Source organism: Centroberyx affinis, unplaced genomic scaffold, assembly GCF_046629955.1.
Source record: "Centroberyx affinis isolate AG114_WGS23_722 - 3 ecotype Tasmania unplaced genomic scaffold, CSIRO-AGI_Caff_v1 ptg009474l_1, whole genome shotgun sequence".
NCBI lineage: Eukaryota > Metazoa > Chordata > Actinopteri > Beryciformes > Berycidae > Centroberyx > Centroberyx affinis.
In genome coordinates this window covers 177608-205564 of record NW_027284543.1, presented here as the reverse complement: position 1 = coordinate 205564, position 27957 = coordinate 177608, and the positions used below count along the sequence as shown (strand labels likewise).

General features: G+C 43.2%; 2 protein-coding genes across 4 annotated transcripts; one reads left to right on the top strand and one right to left on the bottom strand.

Moving 5' to 3' along the window:
* Nucleotides 1–17: 17 nt before the first annotated feature.
* dhdds (dehydrodolichyl diphosphate synthase) lies at nt 18–5299 on the bottom strand. Of its 3 annotated transcripts, none has more exons than XM_071514645.1 (9): nt 5265–5299; nt 4791–4871; nt 4144–4260; nt 3911–4053; nt 2820–2936; nt 2605–2706; nt 2364–2478; nt 1141–1248; nt 18–781 (listed from the first exon to the last, which is right to left on the bottom strand). In XM_071514645.1, the coding sequence occupies exons 2-9, from the start codon at nt 4851–4853 to the stop codon at nt 539–541; spliced, it is 1008 nt and encodes a 335-aa protein (XP_071370746.1). In that variant the 5' UTR covers nt 4854–4871; nt 5265–5299; the 3' UTR covers nt 18–538. The 3 variants fall into 3 exon arrangements, with proteins under 3 accessions (XP_071370746.1, XP_071370747.1, XP_071370748.1); XM_071514646.1 differs by having other exon boundaries at nt 5277–5298; XM_071514647.1 differs by lacking the exon at nt 5265–5299 and adding an exon at nt 5098–5239.
* A 1579-nt stretch (nt 5300–6878) lies between these two features.
* ago1 (argonaute RISC component 1) lies at nt 6879–27525 on the top strand. The gene is made up of 19 exons (XM_071514639.1): nt 6879–7009; nt 11146–11332; nt 13559–13679; nt 13927–14108; nt 15103–15239; nt 15651–15785; nt 16198–16285; nt 16996–17143; nt 17452–17571; nt 17689–17811; nt 18226–18359; nt 18799–18983; nt 19253–19412; nt 20158–20248; nt 23050–23244; nt 23508–23642; nt 24045–24146; nt 24366–24565; nt 24741–27525. Exons 1-19 carry the CDS (start codon nt 6985–6987, stop codon nt 24847–24849), a joined length of 2577 nt encoding a protein of 858 aa, XP_071370740.1. The 5' UTR covers nt 6879–6984; the 3' UTR covers nt 24850–27525.
* Nucleotides 27526–27957: the final 432 nt, after the last annotated feature.

Here is a 27957-nt window from a genome sequence, read left to right as displayed (position 1 = left end):
AAGTGAATCATACATCTTTTAATAACATTGACATACAGCTAATCACAACTTTATTCTGACTAAGAAAGCTGGTCAAGATATAGTTTTTTATGTCATCAACATTAAACTCAACAAATGACACTGAGATTGCTTTCTTTGGGCCACAACAAGAATGCAAAATACTGGTTTATATTTCTCCGGCTAAATGCTTTGGAAAACATCCAAAAGACGGGGCCCTTGGCTCACAGAACTTGATCTTCCAATCAATGGCATGCATTTGACACAAAATTTACACAACTTATTAATTATTAAGCTACATCTTGACCAGACATTTCCTTTTATTAGACTTTTTTTTTTATCAACAAACATAAATATCCCCATTATACTACAGCCCCATAGGGGTAAAATTACCCTCTCGTCTTTGTATAAATCAGTAATACAAAAAGAAACTGTTTCCAGTTCCTGTTCGCTCTTCCCTTTTCCACAGAAGCCCTTCTCGGAAGAGGAAAGCAGAGGGGTTGTCCCCACTTCAACATGGGGTCTGTTCTCTGGAGCCTCCCTAGGCCAGGACGGCTTGGCTGGACAAGTCAGTGATGAAAGAGTCTCTCTTGTGCTTAAGTGCGTCTAGGAAGTCCTGAACTCGCTCCTCGCGGCGGGCTGTGTAGTGCAGCAGCGTCTCCTGTCTTCTCTGGGCGTCGGCGGGCTTTCCGTTCCCATGATGCTGCAGGAGCTCTGCTACACAGGTGCGGTCCGCCTCTAGCTGCTGCAGGGCCTGATCCTCTCGATGGAGATCTCTGGCTTTCTGAAACGCCACACAGATCAAATGCAGATCAGATACACAAGTCAGGATCACTTTACTCACCAAGTACAAAAAAGGTGCAGTAAATGGTGTTGGTGACACTGGAGCAGATGGATGTTGACATCTTCAAGTTTCACAGCACATACTGACTCAACATGTTACATGGACAACAGACAGTGCAAGGCAGACAGTAGGCTACATGACTGTTTCATTAAGTACTATTGCCAAGATATTTACCTTGTTCTTTTTAAAAGATATTTGTTTGTTGTTGCAAATATGGGAATCTGCATTGGTAGATAATATTCTCTTCCAGTGCAGATTTGCAAACAAATGGTGTCTCAACAATGCAAATACAGCCTTACCTGAATGGATCTGTAATTGAATTGATACTGGAGAATGGCTTCACACAGGTTCCAGAATGAATACTCGGGCCACAGGACGGACTGGAACACTAGACATGAGTGGGAGGTCTGCAGGACGGAAGATAAAATTAAATCAATACACGTCTCAGAGGATTAGCGGTAAAATGTTTCAGAATTTGACACTCCCAGTGCTCAGATCATATATAATGCGGCCCATCCGGTTAATATGTCATAGACCTTGTATTCTGGCTGTGCTCTGTATTTTCTCTTACCACTGTTCTGTACTGTAGCTTTGTTACAGAAATAACAGCAACTAAGAAAAACCCCTTGCCTCCCTGCCTTTCCCAAGACCAGTTTAGGGTCCAATATCATGTATATGTGATGCAAGAAATTTCCAAGTGTTTAATTCCATGTTTATTTCATGTTGTTTTAGTTTTCATTTTCAGATTGAGATGTGAGCCTGACATCCAGTGGTGTGAGTCAAGCCCAGTGAGCTTCTGGGTTGCTCCGAACATTTAAAGGCCCATTTCTGTGACCTCATCATTGAAATCCATTGAAAATAAATTGAAATCTATTGAAATTTCCAAGTGCTAATGATAAAATTACTTGAAAATTACATGATGATAATTATCTCCATTAGTCAGTTCAAATCAAAGTGAAGTTCAGGCTTGCAGCAGGAGGAGTTCGGTATGGCAGCTGATTCTGTTTCAATTGACTGTTGACTGAAAACCTTGTTTAAAATAATGTTTTGTGATGAATAGCTTGAGCAAGTTCACTGAGGTGTATATTGAGGTGTATACTAGTGCAGTTGCTATGGTTACAGCTACAGTGCCTGTTTCAAAGGAATGAGTTCTTACTCCTAATTTGCAATGAAAACCAGCCACTCAACCAAGCTCGCAAATTCGAATCTGCAAAGCTTATTTGATCGTTTTCAAATTATTAGTGAGATCACTGAACTGGGGGTATTAACTTTAACACTGACATTTAAAGCAATGCTACATTACAGACCTGATGTTAAACGCTCTTTATCCTCATTTAGGGATGTGATCAGGAACACACAAAAGCAGGAAAAATAGAGAGAAAATAGCAAACTTTCATTAGAAATTAACAGGAGTTGAGAGTCCAGAAGGCCTGAAATCCTGAAAAAAAAAACCTCTAAAATCTCATATCTGCTCGCTGTTAATTTTCCTAGGAAATTAAAATGAAGTCAGTCCCATCCTCACCTGCCAGAGGAGGAAGTCGCTGAGGCGCACCTCTCCAGAGGTGCGGATGAGCAGGTCAGGGTTGGGAGAGTTATTGCTGTACAGACACTCACTCAGCAGCGCCTCCGACACGTCACTGAGCGCCACACAAACACAAGCTGACAGTTAGAGCAACGGCGCCTAACATTTTCTTTTATACGATATGTCATATTATGTATATGTTACTGGGATACTGAAGGGGTAAACTCGATCTGATCTTCACCTTGATTTGATCAGGCCCTGCTCCACTCCCCAAGCCATTTCCCGGACTGCATTGGTGATTTCATGTCTTGAGGTGTAGGCGAAGCACACATTCAGGAAACATCTGCAGTACGAGAATAGAACAGAATCTTTACTCATTTGTATTTGTAGATGTTATGTGTATTGCGTACATTTGTCACATGGGTAACATGTTATATGGTGGTGAAGGTTGCATACTTCTTGTGAGCCCTGGTCGTCACCACAGCTTTGGCGATGAGCTGCTGAAGGTCCAGCGGCAGCATAGTCAAGTCCCCCAGCACCCGGATACAGACGCCGTGCTTCTCCAGATTGTCCCTAGGAGGAGGAGGAGGAGAAAGACAAGAACAACACGAAGAAGAACAGGGAGAACGAGAAGATTACTGACAATTCACACAAGGCAGCTGAAACATGTCCAAAGCTTTGTGTCCTAAATACACACAAAGCTGCCTACACACAGGAATTGTCTCAGAGTGGTCGGAGTGCAGCGCCCCTGCAGCGGTTTGGGGTACAGTGCCTTGCTTGAAGGCACTTTGTCAGTGATGGTGGACACTGTAGTAAACACCAAACACCCTCCAGTCACCTCTCACAACTCAAAGAAACCATCCTCTTGTTGCCAAGGATTGGACCAGCAGCCTTTTGGCTGTAAATCAGCTTCTCTTCCTCTTGGCCACTCTGGCTTCAGTCCACATCTTACTAAATCAATGCAGTGGTTAGCATGACATCGTTTTGGAGGTCAATAATGGTAATATGGAGCAAGCACGCCTACACCAGTCAAGTCTAGTCATGTTTATTTATATAGCCCTTTATCACAAGCATGTCTCAAAGGGCTATACGTGCCTTAAAAGACCAAAACACCTTAGCTGGCAGCACTAAACGGATGCTTGGGAAAAGTGCTTCCTAACCCTGCTGAAAACCCAACTGAAGCTCAATGCTGTTTTTACAAAGAATTTTTAAACTAAACACTTTTTAAACACTAAAGCACTGAAGGCACGTTCTGCTTTCTCTACTCCACATCACAGACAATGTAAGGTTTCATGGCAGGGGGCTTCAGGATTATTTTGGTTTTGGTTCTAGTGCAGGTTATAGCACTAAAACGCCGGCCCCATAGGCATAATAACACTGTTCCTAAACTCTCTTGTGTTTTACAGGAATGTCTGGTTCCTCTCCACTTTATTTTAAGGAAGCTGTGAATCACAGAGGATGTTGAGAATGTGACTTGCATCCACATGCAAACGGCAAGGAAAACAGCTTCTTTAAATCTCTTAAAGAACCCTCAACCCGATACTCACCGTTCGCCTAGCAGCCTGAGAAATTTCTGCTTGGCCAGCTCCAGTAGCCCATCCACCTCATCTTTGGCCCGCTTGAAGTTCTCAATGCTGAAAGCGTAAACTGTAACCTCCTGGATGTTCAGGTGCAGGCACCAGCGTAGCGTCTGGTGGGGAGGTTCACAAATATATTAGTCACATGAACCCATTTTGGCCTAATAGCCTTCATGGTCTGCTTTTGAAAAAGACAGCCTCACCTCTGCCAGCTTGTTGAAGCCCTGCATGTGTCCTTCCTGTCGCTCCACGTTCCTCTTGCGGGCGAAGCGCCGGTTTCCGTCCATAATGAAGGCCACATGCTTCGGCATCGGACCTGCCTGTGAGACACAGTGCCAGTCAAGGCAGTAATGGGGCATACTGACTGAGTAATAAGCAGCAATCCTGCTATGCAATAATACAGTGTTACCTGCTTGCTTTAGTTAATATACACTACCAGTCAAAAGTTTGGACACATGCATTTTTCTTTATTTTTACCCGTTTCCACATTTTAGAATAATAAGATTAGACCTCAGAGTCTGTGTAATAACACAAATGGAATTATGCAGTGACCAAAAAAGTGTTAAACAAATCAAAACTATCTTATATTATAGATTCTTTAAAGTAGCCGCCCTTTGCCTTGATGGAAAGCCAAAGGCTTTGGAAAGAAATTCATACATAGGCATCAACTCCACTATTTATATTTGTCTAAGAAACTAATTTCAAGCATTTAAGCATAAGCCTTTAGATCAAAATGGCTTTAGGATAATGAAAAACATATTGCATTCAGTCAGGTGTCCAGACTTTTTAGACTGGCAGAGTATAACGTTACTACTTTACATAACAGAGAGGTGCATGATATTAGGCTTACCTTCAGGATGTTGGCGGAGAGCTTCTCAATGAGGTTTAATTCGCCTTCCCTTATCCACGACATCTTCAAGCTTTAAGCGATCTGAAAAAAAAAAAAAAAATGATGAATAGGATTTTAAGACATTTTTCAAATCTCAAACCTCACAAACCGAACTGTACTGTAACAGAAACGCGACTAGGTGACGTCAACCAATCTGCAAAAACGAAGCGAAAAATCATACGAATAGTCCATTCACACATCATCTTCAAAAATACTGGATTTTGACTGGTATCATGCAGTCATGTGGATTTCTCCGTAGCAGGCTTACCATATATGCAATACACTCACTGCTATGGAGCTAAAAAAGCGCAAACCCAGTCCTACATCGCCAGGCAAACACCTATACACAACGACAAGTGCGTCATTCATTCAAATTATTGAACTGCACGGTAATTTGTACACAATGTCGCTATTATTTTATCACATTTCACAAACCTTCCAACTCACAGCTTTTACGATGACGTCCTCTTCCGCATTGGAGTAAGTGACGTAGCCGAACGGTGACTACTTCCTGTGTCAGTCGAGCAGATGTTTGCAGTATGAGGATGGACTAAACGTCTATTTTTGCATTAAACATAAAAAAAGCATGTGCATTTGTTTTGTTTTGTGTGCATTCTGTGTGTTTTCTTTTGCCAGGACAGCGACATGACGCTCGGCGGGTTCGTTGCTTTGCTATCTGAAAACTCTGCATATTATCAGTGATCTATTGGGAAATAAATAGGTGTGTAAACAATGACTCCCAGCCGGTTATCATAAGGCAAACCACCACACAAAAATCAATTTTGAGATAAGCATTAACTCAACTTTAAACTTTTTTTTCTCTTTAAAGACCCTATCCTCTTACGCCACGCATCAGTTTGATACTACTTACCAGTGGTGGAAGAAGTACTGAGATCTTTTACTTAAGTAAAAGTAGCAATACAACAATGTAACGATACTCCATTACAAGTAAAAGTCCTGCATTCAAAATCTTACTTATGTAAAAGTACATAAGTATAAGTAAACGTACTCATTATGCAAACTGTCCCCATTTAGAGAGTTATATTTTTCATAAATGATTGGAATATTAATACTGATTTATTGACATACATGCACATGTAAGCAGCATTTTAAAGTTGTCAACGTGAAGCTAATCTTAACAATTTAGCTATACGTTTAGGTAGTCTAATCTATAACAATGCTATTTTATAGTTATTTTATAAAGATGATCAAATGTTTTAAATATAAAATATTGATCTGAAAAGTAACTAGTAACTAGCTGCTGTGAAATAAATGTAATGGAGTAAAAAGTACAATATTTCCCTCTAGTGGAGTATAAGTACAAAGTAGCATAAAATGGAAATACTCAAGTAAAGTACAAGTACCTCAAAATTGTACTTAAGTACAGTACTTGAGTAAATCCTACTTAGTTACTTTCCACCACTGCTACTATGTATACCATAAATTACATTATAAAGCTTTAAAATGTGACTAAACTATATTCTATATTATTCGATATTACATATATATTCTATATACAAATAAGAAGGTGGGTAAAATGAATTTAGACGGGTTTACCCTCCGCTAATTTCATGAATGAGAAAACTGACACCTGCCCGACATTTGCAAATCTACCGTGCAGTTCCACCATTCCGCCTCTGGGGGGCGACAGCAAGTTCAACAACAGTTCACATGCTTGTTTTAATGGCAAAGAAGAAGCTTCGGATTTTGGGGGGTGAGGGGCTGGCCTTTTTTGTTCCGCTGGAGAATCCTGCTTGAACGGAGAGCAGGAGCACAACAGACCGACGAGAAATCACAACGCCTCGGACAATCGGCTGAATCCGGGCCCCGGGGGAGATCACTCCGCCCGACGAAATAAAAAACTGAATCGCAATAGAAGTACCGTCCTCCAGCTCTGCTGCTACCAGCTCCTGGGTCAGCAGGCAGACAGGCAGGCAGGCAGGCAACTGGCAGCTATCGCCGTTAGCCTGAACTCCTCTGCGGGTCTGGGGGGTTCTCGCAGGGGCAGGGGGCGGGGGTACACCGAGGAGGGAGAAGACTACACGCCGAGAGGAGGGGGCTGGAAGTCTGAGACGCTTCCAGCCTGAAGGGGCCGGCGTTTTGGCCACAGCACCCCGGACTAGCTAGCTTGTACCCGCGCGGCTAAGTGAATGGGATGGAGCCGGGACCGTCTGGCGCTGGTAGGTCCACCTTTATTTGCTCGTTTAGGGGGTTTAATATGCCAGTAAATCCGGCTACCTGAATAATTGCTGCAGATATTGACTGCAGTTCAAAATCGGGGCACCGTGGCCTGGCCTTGGCATCAGGGAGGTGTATTTGGGCTGGTGGCATTGCAACGTTGGGGAGAGAGATAGATATATGGGGGTTCACTTGCCCTCTACAGCACTTTGTAAAAAACGAAATTATTTATCCAGATTTATAGCGATAGACGGGTCTTTTGGTGCACTGACAATGTCCTCAGCCAGGGGCGGGGGCAGGGGGGTCGTGGGAATCTCGGTGAGGAGGGACGAGGTGAAGCCCGCCTTCCAGCAGCAGCCCAGCAGCAGCTGGCTGCAGCCCGCACACCCCTAACAGCAGACCCCCACTGAGCTGCCTCCCCTTCACTGTTAGCTTATGGTTGTTCCGAGTCCTAAGGTAGTCTGGACTCTGTTAAACACGGATATCTTACATGCACACATGTGGGACATAAGCACAGGCCTAACATCTGCAGTGATGGATGAATTATTTATTTGCATCGAACCAAAAAATAATCCTCAACTGTGAAATCACCACATCTGTGCTGCTGGGGTTTTGCAGAACTTGGTTGTTGGATTCAGAAAGACTGAGACACGTGTGCAATGCATGGCATGTGTATGTAACATGTAGCTCAACATGCTTCAGTTTCATATCTGCCGCTACTGCGCAGCGATATGATGGTCTTTATTAGGCAGTTTCCTTAGATGACACTGAGGTGTGGAGGCAGCCCATTAAAAACAGCGGCTAGATCGTGTTTGACTTTATGCCCAGGTCTGAAGTCCACATATTATGGAAAATCTTGAACCCTTGCATACATAATACACCCTTGAACCTGTTTTGAACCAGGCTAGGGCAGGCTAAGGGTTTAGAGTTTTAATGTTTCAGTCATTTATTTTTAAAAGGTAATTCTGTGAAGTGGTTGTAGAACCTGTTAACTAGTTGCATACCTTCAAGATTTTTTTTTTTTTGCATAAGTAAGCCTTTGATTAAAATTAGCTGTCATTCAGGATGCTGAACCTAGATCTCCTCAATGAATAGGCTTGTTTTTATTTTTTAGGATGGGGGAAGGGCCCCAGGGGCCCCTCATCTCAAAGTCTGTGCTTTTGTGTTTGAAGTGTGATGATTCAACGTGCTATTTTCCAAGATTGAGCTGATTGCCATGTTTAGCTCATGGTCAACAGCCAATTATTCAGAGAGCCAAGTAGTTTGGCCAAAACAATTGGTGCATAATTGGCTATTTCTTCTCATTCATGCACTTGGCCTGTTGTGATCCCCTGATGTGGGATGGAAACCTGCTGTAAACAGCCACTACTGTTCCACTTTCTGAGAGTTTAAAGAGTTATTTCACTTTGATTGATCGAACATTTTCATTGTTCAGCAGCAATCATCCTCCATCGTTAGCTATCTTGGGGATCCGCTATCACCACCAAATTCGGGATCTTTTAGTCTAGCTCTCAATGTTCATAATTGTAAACAGGTAAAAATACTTAAAAGCCACATCTAGGACACAGAATGTAATAATTTGACCCTGTGTCTAGTACTCCTTTTGAAACTGTAGTATAAGTACTATTGCCAGAAAAGGTTTTCAGAATGAAAGTTAAACAGTAAAGCTCAGTAAAGGTCCCTGAAACCACCATTCATTCAACTGCTATACAGGAAAGTGTACTAAAAATGTACATGTCCTCTCAAATATAACTTTAAAGTAGTCATTCCCCCCTCAAAGGCATGTGACTTGGGATTATTGCTAGTTACGTCATTGTAAAGACAGTAGCTAGTGAGTGAGTCCATGTTGTGATGCAGGGATGCAGCAGTAAAGCAGAGAGTTGATTCGACTGGGCTCCCGCTGGTTTAAGTCCCACCGACAGGGAAAGACTGCTATTGTCTGGGGATATGTGAGAGCCCTGGCTCCACTTCTCACCATCTGCCTTCACTGGCACGAGGGCGAAGTGTGTGTTATTGTATGTGCGTGTGACTGTGCATGAGTGTGTGTGTGTACGCGTCACACGCTCACACACACACTCATAAACACACATACAGTACATGCACATACTGTTTGTACGTGTCGTCAACACATGCCTAGTGTCTGTGTTTACCGTGTCTGTCAAATGTGTTGTTGTGTACGAGTCCTTAGCTCCACACATAGACACACACATACACACACACACACACACACTAAGCAGAGCAACTCTCTGTATATTTTCTGGGTAATGTTATTCTTCCTGTCAGTTTGGCGGTTTCTGGAGGCTTAGTGCACATATGACTGAGTGGTGTGTTTGACCCCAGGATTTCCATAGCAGCTCTTGAAAGCAGGGATCTTCCACTTTGGGATACACTGATGACAGGAGCCCTGGCCCAATGTGGGAAAACGATCACCAAAGGACCAAAAAGGCCAAGGTCCCTTTAGCACGACCACGGTGGCAGCCCCCCCATCTTCTCCAACAGCTCCACACATACACACACACAAGCACACACACAGGTTCCCTGATCTCCATGACAATGCTGTGTTGCCGTGGTGTCTCCATGGTGAGGCTGGGAATGTAGAGGGGGGCCCCCCTGTGTTTGTGTGCATGAGTGTGTGTTCGCTGTAGCAAGGGCACTCCCTCTCCCGCACAGCCATGTGTGTGAGTGTGAGACGGAGGAGCAGGGCAGCTGGGGTCTTTGTTGTGGTGGAGGGGGCTGTTCTCTGGGGACCCAGAGGTTAAGACACTGGGCCCCTCTCAGGCAGGAGTCACGGCTAGTCTCACATTTAGCGCCCAGTCCGGGACGCCTCCTAGACCTCCTGACTGCCTCAGACTTTTTTTTTTCTTTTTTACACATGACGCTGGTCTGGAAACTGTGATAGCTAGTCACCCATCAGTTAAATGGAAGTGCATGCTAGGGGCTAATTGTGTTTTCAAATGGAAGTCTTTCTGCCTGTGAAATCCCGCCCTTCTAGGCCTAAGCTGTACAAACCAAGGCTAACCTAAACCTGTGGGACACTAATGTACCAAGAGCATGTTGAACACAGGATTTCTGAAAAAGGATCTCGAACACACAATATATTTGCTAATGCAGTCTCCCCTGATCGGCCTAGGATTTGGTTGTACTACTACTCTATGCCTTTATGTTAGGGCAACCTATGCAGCAGGGATGTGATCAGGAGCACCAGAAACCAAAGTTCCTTTTATGAATGAGTGGTTATATGTCCAAAAAAACTTGAAAAATCACGACTGATTTAGGCCAACCTACCTAGAGTGTAATTGTCCAGATTATTCTACACAATGTCTTTGATGAAACAATTAAATGTAAGGGCGGTTGAAATCGTTGACCACTTTCTGAAGAGCGTTAAATGAAGTTTGTATTCTTCTGTGTCTGTGCTATGTAAATAAGCATTTCTCTAATATATTCTTTTTCCTCCCCCTGCCATTGATTCACATTGAATCGTCCCTCTCCTCTGTTCACTCCCCGGTCCTCCTAATCTCTTTGTTCGTCCTCCCCTTTTTTATGCCTTGTCAATGTCCTCCTCTGTCATCCTCTCACCCCCATGTCTTACCCTTCTATGACGTACTTCTCCCCTCTTCACTGCCCCCCCCCCCCCCCGGTGTTCATTTTGCTGCTCAACTGCTCCCTTCTCACTGCTCCTCTCCCTTTCCTCTCTTCCCTCTCACCCTTCCTGTCTTCCTGTTCCTGCCACTCGTTCTTCTGTCCACCCATCATGCCCTCTTGGCCTCTGCCTACGTTTCCTTCCCGGCTCATGCCTGCACTTCTCGCCCTCTTTGCCCTGTCCTCTGCTCTTCGCAACCACTTCCTCTGCTCTCTCTGCCACCTCCCACGCTTAATTTAACCGTTCTTGTTATCCCTTGGGTGCCTGCTTTGCCTCTGCCTTTCCTGCTTTGCCCCTGCCTTTCCTCTGCCCACACTGCCTTTTTTTTCTGCTCTCTCTGCTGCTGTCTAAATGTCTACACTTGCACCTAACCACTCCCCTCCTGCACCGCCTCTACATCCCACCCACATGTACTCCTACATCATTTCCTCACTGTTGTGCCCATCCACTCCCCATGCCCATGTTCCTACCCACTATCTCCACCCGCTGGCTGTCCAGTGCCCATGGGGGCCTTCCCCCCACCCCTGCAGCAGGTGTTCCAGGCCCCCCGCCGGCCGGGCATGGGCACCGTGGGCAAGCCCATCAAGCTGCTGGCCAACTACTTCGAGGTGGAGATCCCAAAGATGGATGTCTACCACTACGAGGTGGACATCAAGCCTGACAAATGCCCCCGACGAGTCAACAGGTGATGTAACATGTGAAGAGCCTGGTTACACCTGCTGAAGTTTTTCCCCTTGAGATCTGATCACAAAGATCTGTAACGAGAAGACAAAAATTGCTGAATATGGACACTTGGCCTCAAAATGAATGTTATGTGTTTCTTGTGGCTTTGGTTAAATCTGTGTCCATATTCGTTTTCCCCACTACTTCTTCCCATCTCTTTGCACATTGTGGCCAGACTGCATTTTGACTATGTAGAATTTTGATTATAATCAAAGCCTAGTCAATCTCGCATTCAAAAACAAAAATAATTTTAATTAAAAAAAAAAATGACATCTTGGTTTTGCGACCTCCATCAGACCATGTTGAGCTAATAAACATATATTTTAGCTTGAGAGTGTCTCACATTTTCCTCTTTACTATGCTTTATATTTAAGGCAGCACCTCTTCCAAAATCCTACCAAGCCTGACCAACCCCAAATCAGGCCTGGAAGATCCGATAGCAATGCGAGAAAAGTCCAGTTTTTGTCCTTCAACACCTGTCATCTAATGCATCCTTGTGTAATCAGATGGCAAAAGCTGCATGCAAGTGTCAAGAGTTAAGAGCTGGAAGTTAAGTATTTCCATATCTACAACTTAAACACCAAGGCTACACGAGCTTCAGATCATATTGGGTAGTAGGTAGGCCTCTCTCTGCCAGCAGTAGCCGTGCTTGAGTGATGATTGGTCTGGACAGATGGTGGAGTCAAAAGTGAATCTAACTTGATTGACCCCTTAACCTCGGCTGTTGCTTACCCTGCAGAGTTTGATTGAAGAAGCCCTTGTATTTGATGTTTGAACCTTACACTGTCTGATACATCAAATGCAGGCAAAGTCGAAATGGGCTTGACTGTCTCAGCCCAAATGTAGATGCAGTCACTGATTTGCTAATACAATTAGGAATTCATTGAGTGAGGATACGAAGGGTATTATTGGATAGAATGAACAGAAGTGGCTTTTCAAGTCAACCTTGTGATATGATGCAGCATGACTCAAAGGAGCAGAAATAGGCATCTGACAGTTTATGAAAAACAAGTATGGTGCATCAAATTCACTGCCTGTGTTTAATATCAGTTAATTGCCCCAATTTCCCCCCAAAAAGTGGTAATTTAGTGTGAAGAGGCAGTATCTTGCTGTGGTCCACTACCTCCGGATGTAGCCTAGCATGAATTGTAAGCCACACTTTATCTGTTTACATTATTATTAACATTTCCCTTCAGTAGGACCTCTCAAATATTAAAACACCCAATTTGCTCACTGGTGTTAATGGAGCTTTTGAAAAACATTTCAGCTGGTGAAAGATAGGGTGTAAAGTTTGCTGAGTCAATAGGCAGAATCTGTCTTTGGTGTGGCCATTATTTCTGGCAGATTTTTAAAGGCTTGTGCTGCTTCAATGGTCCAGTATTGATCTGTTGTTGCTACCTGATGACTAATTTAACTCAACATGTTTTATTTCTGTCTACTAAGAAAACCCTGACCTAGAACTTGTGTCCTCATATAGCACTCTGTTCTTGATTGAACAAATGAGCCTTCATTCAACTCCTTGGAGTTTTCCTCTGCAGAAAGACAAGGTTTCTAGAGAACAATCTGGGAGAGTCCTTGAGCTTTGTTCTCCTCCTAATGAGCAGGGATGCGAACAGAAAAACAAAAAACAGGGAATCTGTAATCTCCAATTCGTAAATAATGGGAGTTGTGTGTCCAGAAAAAAACTTAAATTCTAAAAAAAAAAATACCCCATAAATTGCATCTACTAGCACCAGGGAAGGACACGTTTTTTCAACATTGAGTGAGGGTCTTTGAGCTGAAATTTATTCCTGGGAGGTAGCCGTTTGGTTTTAGGGTTTTAGACAAAGGGTCCAAGAAGGCATGCAAGGGTCAAGCCTGGTGACCTCTCCCTTTCAAAATGGCTCCTCATCCCCCACACTTATATGAAGGCCAAGGCACCGTCCATTGAAAGGTGGGCCCCCCTGCACTCCCACTCCTTTTGTCCTTGCCACTCCCCCCCGCGACCATGAGATATTGCTTCTACCAGCTGCATCCTGCTTGATCAATATCCTATCACCTTCAAACCCCCCTCCCCCAGTCCCAATAAAGCATCCCGATAGGGTGATGGGTTTAATTGGCAGAACGGCATCTGTTGTTGTCTCCAACACAGCGTAATTGGCGGCACGTATTAATGATATGTTGTGTTCGTGTGTGTCGCTTCCCGCAGGGAGGTGGTGGAATACATGGTGCAGCACTTCAAGCCGCAGCTCTTCGGCGACAGGAAGCCAGTGTATGACGGCAAGAAGAACATCTACACAGTGCTAGCGCTTCCTATCGGGAGTGAGAAGGTAGATGTTCGCGGTGGCTTTGCGTTGTACCAATATAACCATACCATTACCACCCAATTTCCCCTTAGGGATCAGTAAAGTTCATCTTATCTTATACTGCATGCAAGTCCTTAGTCATAGTCTATCTTTCTTCAGTTATATTATGTTTGTTTGCACCTCCATTAAAGCATGTCCCACTGTGTTGTCCTTAACCTCCCCTCTCTGTTTCCTCGTCTCTCTCCCTCCTTTCTGTCCTCCTTCCCTCCAGGTGGATTTTGAGGTGACTATCCCCGGTGAGGGTAAGGACCGAATCTTCAAGGTGTCCATCCGTTGGCTGGCCAAGGTGTCATGGCGCCTCCTCCAGGAGACTCTGGTCAGCGGCCGGCTGCAGGTCCCCCTGGACTCTGTCCAAGCCCTGGACGTGGCCATGCGCCACCTAGCCTCTATGAGGTACACTTTGTACCACACGCACCCCCCCTCCTTCCCCCCTCACACACACACACACCCCATGTAAATACACATAATGAGTACATACAAGCAGCATCCCCCCTCTCTCAATTTATCTGTTGAGTAAGATAATCAACAATTACAGAGAGATATACTGTAGCCTATGCATAGCAACAGATGTACTTCTCAGGAGCAGATTGGAAAACTTGTTTTTGCCAAGCTCATTTTTTGTTGACAACATTATAACCATGTATCAGGCTAGCAAGGTTAACGGGGTCGTTCCATTCACCTGCATCAGACTTTAGTAGCTCCAGGGGTCAGAGTCACTAAACAAAAGATGCTTGTTAGCTGAGACCTGTGTGAAAGTGTCCACTGAACAATGCTGAGCGGGGGAATAACGATAACTGGCTTGAGGACTTGACCTGAAAATGGTCAATAAGAAGTCCATAGACTATTGAGAAACGGTTTCCCAGTTTTTGGCTGTTTCTAAAGAAGGCTTTTCTGGAACATAGAGCGCTATTTACAGATATAAAACTCCAATTTCAGAGTTTTTTTTTCATGTTTTTTCTTGAATTGAATAGTTACTTGGTCCTCTAAGAGTTCCTATGAAGTTGACATTTTAGAGATACAAGGTTTTCACTCAGCAGCAGTGATGAGTATCCTTTTTTAATAATACTTGGCTTATTATGTAAATCCATAAACTGCAAACATCTGCAATCTGTCAAGAGCCATAGCAGGAATTCTTACAAGCTAATAGGAGCTTTGTTTTAACATGATGGCGCTTTGTTTTAACATGATGAAGATGTATCCCTTTCTTTGCTGATACAGTGATACTTGAGCACAATTACCATTTGATTTGATTAGATTTTTTTAATCTCCCAGATGAGACAACAACTTTACTGCACATGAAATCATGCTGAGGTCATGCTGTGACTTGAGTCGAGTCATTCTGTACACTCATCATTTCTAAACACCCACCCTCCCACATCCCAATTAGGTACACTCCAGTGGGCCGTTCATTCTTCTCCCCACCTGAAGGATACTACCACCCACTGGGTGGGGGGAGGGAAGTGTGGTTTGGCTTCCACCAGTCTGTGCGCCCCGCCATGTGGAAGATGATGCTTAACATTGATGGTGAGTCACTGGAGACGAGCTCACCAGAGTGAATGAAGTCACTGATCTCGTTGTTCAATGATCTCAATGTGTTTTTATGACATTGTATAACTAGGCAGAAGCAGTGCCACAGAATATCCTCTCATGTAGAAAACTAAAATCTACTCTGGGACCAAAGAGGATTTGAACAATCACTTATGATTGACAATAATTACAGCAAAATGTAGGCCAGTGCACTCATTACTATTGGCTGCTTGTGCTGTTGGCTCAGGATAAGAGTGTCCGTTAAACGCCTTTAAATGTAGATGAAAATGTCAATAAAAGTTCGGGACAATCCATGCAAGTACAACTTAAAAAAAAAAAACTAAACCTTTGTTTAGTTATCTCTCTCTTCTCTCCACCGACTCATTGCTGCTTTCTATCCCCCTCTAGTGTCCGCCACGGCCTTCTACAAAGCCCAGCCTGTAATTGAGTTCATGTGTGAGGTGCTGGACATTCGCAACATCGATGAGCAGCCCAAGACTCTGACTGACTCACAGAGGGTCCGCTTCACCAAGGAGATCAAAGGTGGGCTACTGGACAGTGTGAAACTACTTTCCAAACACCATGATGCCCCTCCACCTCTAAAAGGTCCTTAACACCTCCGGGCCCCTGTCTAAACGCATCACGCTATATATTTCACATGCTCCTTGCTAATTTTCCACCAAGCAAATGCATTTCAGGAGTCTCTCCAAACCTTGTACATAAGTTACCTCACCATTTCTTGTCGGGGACATTTTCTTTTAAATTTGTGAATGTAGTGCTAGCTTATTTGAACATCAAAATGTCAGTTTAAATTTCTACATGTATATATTTCCACATTCTGGTATAGATAACAATTGGGGAGCTCTTTGATTACTCCAGTTAAAATTACCATCTCTATCGTCCTGCATGTGTTTGTGTGTTAATGCGTGCATGTCCTGCTGTCCTGTGTTACCAGGCCTGAAGGTGGAGGTGACCCACTGTGGCCAGATGAAGAGGAAGTATCGCGTATGCAATGTCACCCGACGTCCTGCCAGCCACCAGACGTAGGTGTAACTGTGGTCAGCAGCTGGCCACATGTATGACCACTATGAACTAGAAATATCCCCTATACCCCCTATCTATATGGATATGCCCACAATTGCTATATGGATATGAATAGTCTACATGGATATGAACTAGTTTGTGAAAGAGATTCTTCTTATAAAGTAACAAAGATTCTCCTTCAATCAGTGTGCATCTTGGGCATCAGTGTTTTTTCCAGATGCAGCTTATCAAGTTCAAGTTCATTTATTTATATAGCCCTTTATCACAAGCACGTCTCAAAGGGGACTTTACAGAGAATGAGCCTAACTAGATCTAACTGAAAAACAATCAATCGTAGAACAGAATGTTGTAAGACAAACAAAAGGAAGCAGAGCCAAGCACAAGACACACAAGAGCAAATTATAGCAAGACATAGCAAGCCTACCTATTCTACACAGCCTAACCTACCCAGCACCACCAGCCTTAGACCCTTGAAGCACACAAGGAAACACTTCCAAGAAAACCTTAATCCATGTATCCAGGCGTCACACCACCATATGGATAATTGACCACATGGATGGTCAATATTTCTAGACTTTCGGTCCAGAAATACTGACCATGACTGGGTATTTTCACTCTAAATCTTTTGCAATTCATAATGAAAAAAGCGACTTCCGTGTTCATGCAGTTCATGAGAGTAAGCTGGTCTGTTTCTTGTCTTCACTACCAGGTTTCCCCTCCAGCTGGAGAGTGGGCAGACAGTAGAATGTACAGTGGCCCAGTACTTCAAGCAGAAGTACAACCTGCAGCTAAAATACCCCCACCTACCATGTCTACAGGTGGGCCAGGAGCAGAAGCACACCTACCTGCCGCTGGAGGTGAGGAAAGACAAATTACCTTCTGAAGTTCAGTGGTTTAAGTTTTCAGAGGAGTGATGTTTTCAAATCTCATTATCCTTAGACTTTAGATGGAGTTCATTATTCAAAAGTTAAGACAGTAGAGGGTGTTCATGTATTAGATGATGTATAACAATTTACAGGCCAAATGATTTGGACTGACTCCAACTCCAAGTGCATTGGCTTTTAAAAGACCCAAATGATTCTTCGTCTGAAGGCTTTGATTAACCATCCAGGATTAATGCACATGAATTTCTCCACACTAATGACTTGGGATTTACTCGTTCCAGGTGTGCAACATTGTAGCAGGTCAACGGTGCATCAAGAAGCTGACAGATAATCAGACCTCCACCATGATCAAAGCCACGGCTCGCTCTGCACCCGACAGACAGGAGGAGATCAGCAGGCTGGTGAGTAGTGGAGACACCTGGTGGATGGAGGCCACAAAACTGACTGTAACGGTACTGTATAGGAACGTCAGACTCGGTGACAGCAAAGTATGAATGATTGCCCTTTGCTATCCACAGATGAAGAACGCTAACTTCAACCTGGACCCGTATATCCAAGAGTTTGGGATCAAGGTGAAGGATGATATGGCTGAGGTGACAGGGAGGGTGTTACCGGCCCCTATCCTGCAGTATGGAGGACGGGTAAGAAAAGGCTCAGTAATCACTAAAAAAAACTTGTTACTCGTGATGCTAAGAGGTCCGGAAGAAGGGACACTTAACCTAGGGCTGAGTGTCAAAAAACTATACCTATCAGTACCATACAGATTTTTGGTAGCTATTGATTTTAAGGTATCAAAATTTTTTTTACATTTTTTGGATTCTTTACAAGAGAATTTCTAGGTTATGTGTATTTTTTTTATTGAGAAAATCAAACATGTTGTGTGATTGTGTTAAGGACAGATGGCATGTGTACTGTAAATGTGACACAAAAAATTATTTAATTTATCACCCAAAGAACCATGCATCCACAGAGTAAGGAAATTATCTAATTTGCTGTAGATCTGACCCGATTTGGCTTAAACGGTTTCTTACCCTGGGACTTTTTCTCTTCCACAGAACCGTGCCATAGCGACCCCCAACCAGGGAGTGTGGGACATGAGGGGGAAGCAGTTTTATAACGGCATAGAGATCAAAGTGTGGGCTATTGCCTGCTTTGCCCCACAGAAACAGTGCCGAGAGGAGGTGCTCAAGTAAGTACTAATGAGTGATAGCAGTGGGAGGTTTTTTCCCCTGTAATTATCTTTGGATGTGTCTTGAAGTGGATACTGGTGAGTCAAAAGATCCACATTTAATATAGTTTTTTTTCAATGTGGAACAGGAGAAAAAAATGTACGTCCATAAGCCAAGCATTTAGCATCTAGCATCTAGCATCTATCTCCTAGCAAGTGATTCATTCCTTACAGAAGAATCAGAATCCTTGAATGCCAATTACAATAAATTTGTAGGAATCTGTCCTAATGACATTGGGGCAGAGACATCAAAAATAGTCTCACAGTACATAATTACACACATGGTATAAGGACAACAGGATCTACAGTGCAAGACATACAGTACAGTGAACAGTGACTTAGCTTGATTTGCTGAATTTCTTTCCTAACTGCCTGGCTCTCAATCCTGGTTTCCCCTCAGGAACTTCACAGACCAGCTGCGTAAGATCTCTAAGGATGCTGGGATGCCCATCCAGGGCCAGCCGTGTTTCTGTAAATACGCCCAGGGAGCCGACAGCGTGGAGCCCATGTTCAGACACCTGAAGAACACCTACTCTGGACTGCAGCTCATCATTGTCATCCTGCCAGGAAAGACTCCTGTGTATGGTACGAGATGTTAAATTTTTCATTTTTTTGTTTGTTTTTTCCTAGATACAAACCATGGTAGACTTTGTTATGATGGGAGATCTGTTAGAGTTTATTTTCTGCACAGATAAATAGTAAAAAGTACTCAAAGAAGAAAGGAAAAAAGTAGTCTTTAAACCACCAAACCATCTCAAGACACAGAAGTTTGACCAAAAGTCAGAGAACAGGACTAAGATGGACGTAAGCATCATGGTGTTCTTGATGTCTGAATTCCAACTTGTCCCCCTCAGCGGAGGTGAAGCGCGTGGGAGACACCCTCCTGGGCATGGCCACCCAGTGTGTCCAGGTGAAGAACGTGGTGAAGACGTCGCCTCAGACCCTCTCCAACCTCTGCCTCAAGATCAATGTGAAGCTGGGAGGCATCAACAACATCCTGGTGCCTCACCAACGGTCAGCTTCTGCCTGGGCTGCGTTTTTTTTTTACAGAGTACTGATATAGTGGCAGCCTTGCCCTGAAAGTAGACAACAGATTGGTTGGAGTAACTCATTATATTTGAAATGGTTGAGTTGTATTGCTATCTAAATCTTAACAAGTGTCTATCTAATACTAGCTAAGTACTCACAAAGAAGCATTACCACATCCAAAGTTCTTTAGTTATTAAAATACATATTTTGGCTGAATCAAGATGCACGTGCTTCAATCTGACACAAAGGCAGTTAACGGTAAATACTTTTTAGCCATTCGTTAGGCGGCAGCATAACTTGCACTCACTTCTATCTGATCTGCTTTGGATGAATTCATATAATTTGTCTGCTATTCAGTTTACCAGGGCTTTATTAACAGCTACCTAATATCCCATCTGTGGGCATGTTAGTCAAACAGCTAATGTTAACGGCTATGTGTTGGCAGTCTATAGCTTGCCAGCTGCACTGTGGTGTCTCATTCACCTGCTCTGCCCACAGCAAAGTCCTGCCTGTCACAGTTGTTTTCTATTAACCGCAGCACTGCCTTGACTGTAGAGGACATCTGTCCAAGGAGTTTAAGATAGATAAGCCGGTGTGGTGTTTAGCATTTCAGCCGGTGTCACCACACCTTTGTGCGAAACCATGATAATTTGATAGCTTCTCAAAAGCAACCTCGTACTCTCTTAATGAATGAGTGTAAGTTTATCGCTTCCCCGATTCCCTCTCTCAGGTCAGCAGTGTTCCAGCAGCCAGTTATCTTCCTGGGAGCAGACGTCACGCACCCCCCCGCTGGAGATGGGAAGAAGCCCTCCATTACTGCTGTAAGTCTCGGAGAAACTGCAGGGATTTAACAACACAAGTTGACCAAGAACACATTGTTATTTACAGCAGCAGCCAGGGGGAGTAGTTGCAGGGGAAAAGACTGTTCACAAAGACTTTTCACCTCTGGGCCTCCTCTCAGGCTTAAGACCTGTTAAAAATGAACTGCATCAATCATCAGACTAGGGCTGGGCGATATGGACCAAAAATCATATCTCGGTATTTTTAGGCTGAATGGCGATACACAATATATATCTCTGTATTTTCTACAAAGTGGGCTAAATGTTCAGTTGTAAGTAGGGCTGGGCGATATGGACAAAATCAAATATCACAATATTTTTAACCAAATACCTCGATATCGATATTGCGACAATATTGTAGGGATGACTATTGGTGCTTTCACAAAATATTTACACAATGAGATTTTTGATAAATAATCATCAGTAATGTGGATATAATGACTAAGTAGGTAAAGGCAAATAATAGAACAGCTAGAACAGTCTGGTAAGTTCAGAAAATTACATCACTTTACTGTAACGCAGCCTTTAAAACCAGGAACAGACAACACTTATGCCATATCACGATATTACAATATCCAAAATCTAAGACGATATCTAGTCTCATATCACGGTATCGATATAATATCGATATATAGCCCAGCCCTACATCAGACACTTAGAGGATTTTAATAATGATAATAATAACAATGTGATCTGCGTAAAGTAATTCTCTTTTTTGCCAGGAGGTCAGAGGTCAGGTTGAACCCGGGTCTTTCTGACCAATAGGTTGTCTAGTCATACATCAGCGTCCATATCCTCACAGATAATCAAAGCCTTTTAGACAAAGATCTATATATATTTTAAGATGACTGATGTTTTCCACTCTCTTTATTTAGTGTACATTAACACATTGAGTGTTCTGTATATTTATAGCTTTAATAAGTAGGCTATTGTGTACTTTCAGGTGATGTACGACACTCACACTTTGGATTGAAGTATTTTGGCTGATCAAAACACTTACGTGTATATGGTTCTTTGTCTGATCGCTTCCATTAGTGATGGAGGACCAGACAGTCAAATGCGGTCAGGCAACAGGAGTTTGCCTAGAAAGACCATTTTATGGGAACCGTCTGCAGTCAATATAGCCTTTTTTAAGCTTGGATTCACGATAAATGAGGCCGAACAAAATAAACAGAGTAGTAAGGGAGGAGGTTGTGAGGGATGGAGGGGAAACAAATGGCTCAGCACTGACTCACGGTCAAAAAGGAAATGACGTCACTGCAAACCTCGCCTGCCCTCAACCTCAGCTGGGCTGTGGTTGGCTGTGTTGTTGCCAAGCAATTATGACGAACGACTGAGTCACACAGACCGAAGTTGGGAGAGGAGAGTGGGTCTGTCTCCGTCTTTCTGACTGAGGAGAAATATGGTGAATAATGATGATTGTAGTGCGTACTATAATGGTTTGGGCCAAAAAAGAAGAAGGGTTGACAGAGAGCTTCCAACACTTCCTAATGGCAGCCTCTAGGGGGTGCTAATGTGCAAATATAAACACTGGAGAAAGATTAACCATATCTGTCGCACATGATATTTTTCTCTGCACTGTGTTTTGTGTTGTTTTTTATACTTCTTTTTTTTATATCCTGCTACCATGGTACATAGTGTGTGGGGCATTTTGTTGTCATGGTGGCATCTGTGTGTCTGTGAGTAGATACATTCTTGTGAAAACAATAACTCAAGAACAATACATGATAGAAACGTCATACTTACACAACAGATTCCCCCTATAGAATAGATAATCTCATTACATTTCCGAGCACCTTGCTGCATAAATCTGCATATTAATAAGGAAACTGATTTTTTTTAAACTACTCCTATACGTGTTATGTGAAGTACGTTGAGATGGAAATATTTGCTAATTTATTAGCCTAATTAATGAGCTCATTAGCATTACTGGCTATGTTTAATATATCATGGTGGTTATTAAACAAGAGGCAGCTAAACTGCCTCTTGTTTAAAACCTTATTCAACTAGGCAACTTTTCTAAGAACACATTGCTATTTACAGCATTTGTCTGGGGGGGAGAGGAGCAGGGTGAGGGAGGGTTACACACATTCACATACTGATGCCTGGGAGCTGTACAGTACCACTTCCGTCTTGCACTGAGAGCAGCTCCACCGGAGCAGTTAGGGGTTCAGTCTCAAGGGCACTTTGACAGTACTTACACACACACATACACACACACACCAGCATTGACTTTCTTCATGGTCCGCTCACCCCTCCTTCTCTCACTTGTTCAGTGGACTAAGGCTGGTGATATTTGAGAAGGACCTTGTACATGAGTGCTATCTGGGAGCATGCAATAAGGAAATATGCTTTGTGTGCATGACCATGAATGTGGATATGGGCATGCTGACAGAGGGACAAAGGACGGTTATTGTATCGTGTTGTATTGCATTGGACTGTTTCTGTTACTTCAGATGTCTATGTGGGATGATGTTGCTTTTTAACTGATTGTTGTAGCATGAAATGCAGAACAAATTTCTGTGCAAACAGACAATAAAGTACTATCTTATCTTATTACTCACATGTTAACCCACTATACAGATTTGATACAGTCCACTATCAATTTCTTTATCTGTTTCTTCATCATATGCCATTTGATGGATGCTTTTATCCAAAGCGCCTTACCGTACCACAAGTGCATACATTTTAGCATATGTTGCCCCAGTGGGAAATCAACCCCTAACCCTGACAGTGCCGTGTTCAGCTCACTGAGCTCCTTCCTTTCCTCCTCTGTCTTCCAGGTGGTAGGCAGTATGGATGCCCATCCCAGCAGATATTGTGCCACAGTGCGGGTCCAGAGGCCCCGGCAGGAGATCATTGAAGATTTGTCTTACATGGTGCGTGAACTGCTGATTCAGTTCTACAAGTCGACCCGCTTTAAGCCCACCAGGATCATCTTCTACAGAGATGGAGTTCCTGAAGGACAGTTGCCGCAGGTATGTGCCGCCCAGGCAATTGAAGTCAATGTTTTTGATTTAATGTTTTGGTGAATACATAAAAGTGCATTTGTGTATGATGCTTCACATAGAATCCAATGAATCTCTCCAAATGATGGAGCATCTCCAAAATGTGTTTAAAAATATCTGACATGATGTTGCAGGACAGCATTTTAGCTTTTTTCTTGAACATGAACTATGTAATCAATATTTTTAGATTCACATTTATTAGGGCTAATGAATGATGGTCTTGTGTTTTGTAGATTCTCCACTACGAGCTCCTGGCCATCAGAGATGCATGCATCAAGCTGGAGAAAGACTATCAGCCAGGCATCACCTACATCGTGGTCCAGAAACGCCACCACACACGCCTCTTCTGTGCTGACAAGTCTGAAAGAGTGAGCTTTTTCTGTGTTTTTTTGACTGTGGGGTAGTCAGAATGTGCTGGTGCAATTGCTGTCAGTAACACAAATTCATGGTGTTTTCTAAGCTTTTTGCAAGAAATATGGTAAATAATGATGATTGTAGTCTGACAGTTAAAGGGAGACATTTAAATAGGTTGAATACTTGTTTTGATATATTTGTCTATACATGCATAAGTCCTGTTTTATTTCCCTCAGGTATTTTGTGGTGTGGTCCACTGTTTTCATAAAGTCATTATAATTTACTATTTTTTTTTTGTTTAGCTTCTGTCCTCTCGTACACAATGCTTTCTTTATTTTGTTCTCTTTTCATCTGACATTTCTGTTATTTTTAGATGAAATATTTAATAATTACCAGCCTGTGTTGTCTGTTGCTAGATTGGGAAGAGTGGGAATATTCCTGCAGGGACCACAGTGGACACCAGCATCACTCATCCCTTTGAGTTTGACTTCTACCTGTGCAGCCATGCTGGCATACAGGTAATAATACTGGAAGCATACTGTTGTTGGGCAAAAATGTTTGCTCTCTATGGGCAATGAAGTTTCTGAATCCACTGAGAATTACTGTATATGGACTGTAATTAGGTAGAATGTTGTTTTTGACTCCAAATCCTGGATATATAATTTGGTTGCTTTACATAATCAAAGTGGGTTATTTTTCATTTGCTATGCTTTTCTCTGCCTACTGTCTGTCTCCAGGGTACCAGCCGACCCTCTCATTACTACGTCCTGTGGGACGACAATCGTTTCACTGCTGATGAGTTGCAGATCCTAACCTACCAGTTGTGCCACACTTACGTGCGTTGTACCCGCTCTGTCTCCATCCCTGCGCCAGCCTACTATGCCCGTCTTGTGGCCTTCCGCGCCCGCTACCATCTGGTGGACAAAGAACATGACAGGTTAGTGTGGTTATGAAAAACATAAACAGTTATTTTTTCAATATCTCTAAGAATTTCCTAAAAAAAAAAACACCTTTTTTTTCTGACAATTTGAGAGCTATTGGTGACCTTATTCTGCTCATAAGTTATGAAAATAGTGTAACATGTCGGTGACCTGCGTCTTCTGTCTGTGTAGTGGAGAGGGCAGCCATGTGTCTGGTCAGAGCAACGGTCGGGACCCCCAGGCGCTGGCCAAAGCCGTTCAGATTCACCACGACACCCTGAGGACCATGTACTTCGCCTGAGCTACACCGACCCTCACCACCATCGTTCCCTCCCACCTCATTCCTACCTGAGTGGGCAGAGAGCCCACAGTAAGCCACCTCCCACCACCACCACCACCACCTCATCCCCATCCCTTATTCCCTATGACTGCCCACTACACATTTCCCACAGATCTGCCACTCCTGACCAGGAGTGGGAGGCCAAGTCAGTCCCACCCAAACCCAAAAGAACATAAAGCCCTTCACCTGTAAAACACAGGCAGACTCTACAGCCTCATGCACTCACAAACGGTTATGATTATTATTGTTATTATTGTCTTTTTGTTGTTTTTACTTTACCAGGACTATTGCTCTTTTTATGTTGAATTTTTAAAACGTGGGTATTATTATTGTAATTGTATTGTACGCTACCTTCACACTCCTATGTATGTAAGTATGCAATACGGATGGGAGGAAAATAGGCGGTAAAAAGAAAAATGATCCTGAGAACTTTTTGACTGCCACCACGATGCTGCCTCTTTACCCATCCGAATGCCGGATGCCAGTGTTCAAGCCCCCTGGTATGGGGATCCTCCAGAGGGGCGGTAATGGACACACACAAACACACACACACAAACACACACTTATCATTTTAACGTTGTCATGAACTACATTCTTGTTTTAAATATGTTTTTGAATAATGTTATTTTTTAAAACGGCCTTGAGGAGTCTGAGGTATGGTACATTAGCACTTAGAGATAGCATGTAGATGCCGCCAGTCCTGCACATAAGAGTTTGTTAGTAAATGTGAGGCTAGCCCTCTGGTCTTTATATTAGCAGAGACAGAAAAAGAGCAGGTGTAGCATATCGTAGATACAGGAGTGAAGTCCTGCCGCACTCTGTGCCGGTTGGCCAGTCCCTTAGAGAATTAGCCTATAGAGGCAAACTTAGCATAACAATAGAGGGACCATTTGCATAGAGTGTATCAAATATACTTGCACCCCATGCACCTAAACCAGCATTATTAACCAGCCAAATGTGATGCCAACCAATGGAAAAAGGGGCACTTAAACAGGAAGATAATCTTTTATTTCTGTATGCATTGCTCTTTTAGGAATTATGAGGCACTTTTTTTATTTACTCAGTTTATTTTACTTCAAAATGGGGAGACTTGTCTGTCCTGAGGCTTGACACACAAATCACTTTGAATTTTTCACTCTCATAGCTTTCTGAACAAAGAGTAACAAATGCAATAGGCAAGGTCAGCTCTCCTTTGTAGATTTGAATGCAGGCAAATGTAAGTCTGTGATCACTAAGTGCTGCAAAGCTGAACTCGCATTCAGCAACTGACCTTGCTCTGATCATTCTGCACATTCCACCATGTATCAATGGAGATGACGCCACATAGTGCGCTCTGCTGACGTCCACCCACACACCTCTTTGCATACCCACACACGCCCCATCCCACAACTCTCCCCGTTTCACACGAATCTCTTCCCTCCTACTCCATGCAGGCGTTTACAGACACCACTACGCGTAGCCTAGCTAACATAAGCACACTCACATTTCTTCCCCTTCAGTCCCTCTCTTGGCATGTAGAGACCATCTTCTTCAAATGCACTTGCCCCCTTATTTCCCCCCTAACCCAAACCATATGGACACTTACCCTCTTTCCAAAATTGCCCTCTCTCCATGCTCCCTATCCCCACTTTCAGCATCACATACCTGCGTCATTCCCTGCCCCGTCCCCCAAGCCTGTGATAGCCAATCCCCATTGGTGCTCTGTGTGCATGGGCAACACAGATAGGGGCTTGCTACATAGGATAGGGTGGACCGTTATTATTACTACTTAATATGCCCAGCCTTCACATCTAGTCACTTTCTGGCTTTATGAAAGAAAAAAAAATGCATGTAACTATTTTTTATGACTGGATATTCTGAGCCACCTTATTTTGGTTTCCTTAGAGGTAGGAGCCTCGAGCTCACTGCTGCCTGTTTTGCCTCGATTGTGTAATGGTTAAAGACTGCTTTTTTTTTTCTTTCTTTTTTTTTCTGTGTTATTATTATTATTATTATTATTATTAATGTGACTAGTGTCAGAGTGTATCCTCAAGAGGGCACTGTGGGGACAGTCTCAGATTTCCACCTCAGTTGCCCTTTAAGCGCCTCAAATCTTATCTGATGGTTAGAGCCCCTTTGAGCTGAAAGGGATCAAAAGATAGAGATCAGATGAGTTTGATTTTTAAATCATGTTTATGAACTTGCATAATCAAAATGCCTTTGTACACCGTTTTACTGATCCTTCATTGTGTCCAAGGTGATTTGTATATATAAATATATATTAACCTGTTATGTATTTTGGCTCACCAGTTGCCGGGCCTTTCGCAGTTGGGGCCAGTGTTTCACCCCCCACTCTGTGTTTAAAATATTTCATTCTGGGGAAATTCCCAGCACCACTGAATCCAGATGCAGTTCTTCACTCACTGAAGCCACAAAGCACCTTGCGAAGAGGGGAGACGAAATGGCAGTCACCCTGGAAATGCATCATGTGGACACCGGAGAGTCCACTCCTCTCCACACAGCCTCACTGACTAAGCAATATGAAGCCACTGATCAAGAACAGTCCTTGTCATAGCACTTCCCAATAGATTTGAATGAAAGGACATGGAAGCAACTTATTTTGGCTCTGTGTATGTAATAGTATGGGAACTCTGTTGGGGAGGGTTATTTTTTAAAGAAAATAAAATTGTTTTTTATTACTCCTGGTTGTTGTTGGTTTTTTATTAACTTGGTCATATAACACTAATCATTTTCTTTTTCAGATGAACACTTTACCCTCAGTAACTGATGAATCCTTCAGTACCAACACATAGAGAGATACTCCTGACCTCCCTCACATTTGAAAACCATAACGTTATTCCTTCTAATTTGTTGATTCATAGCCTCAGATGCATGATGCACTATGACAAAAATAAAGCTTTGTATCCACTAATTTATTCACATGATCGCAAACGTAGCGTTACCTTTGGTTAAAGGCGGAGTTGATCCTCCTGACGTACGGTGACACAGAGCCCACCTCTTCCTGTCGGTGTCAGAAAGGCAACTTCACCATATTTAGCTGGCTTGCCGAAGCCCCGCAGAGTTGATCTG

What these genes read in the sequence shown, in the direction of transcription:
- ago1 (XM_071514639.1), top strand. Translation starts at nt 6,985, where the DNA reads ATGGAGCCGGGACCGTCTGGCGCTG. An exon ending in TGCCCCCGACGAGTCAACAG is followed by an intron (nt 11,333 to 13,558) that starts GTGATGTAACAT and finishes CGCTTCCCGCAG; the next exon opens with GGAGGTGGTGGAATACATGG. An exon ending in ATCCTGGTGCCTCACCAACG is followed by an intron (nt 19,413 to 20,157) that starts GTCAGCTTCTGC and finishes TCCCTCTCTCAG; the next exon opens with GTCAGCAGTGTTCCAGCAGC.
- dhdds (XM_071514645.1), bottom strand. Translation starts at nt 4,853, where the DNA reads ATGTCGTGGATAAGGGAAGGCGAATTAAACCTCATTGAGAAGCTCTCC. An exon ending in TCTCCGCCAACATCCTGAAG is followed by an intron (nt 4,261 to 4,790) that starts GTAAGCCTAATA and finishes TGTGTCTCACAG; the next exon opens with GCAGGTCCGATGCCGAAGCA. An exon ending in CTCAGGCTGCTAGGCGAACG is followed by an intron (nt 2,937 to 3,910) that starts GTGAGTATCGGG and finishes TCCTCCTCCTAG; the next exon opens with GGACAATCTGGAGAAGCACG.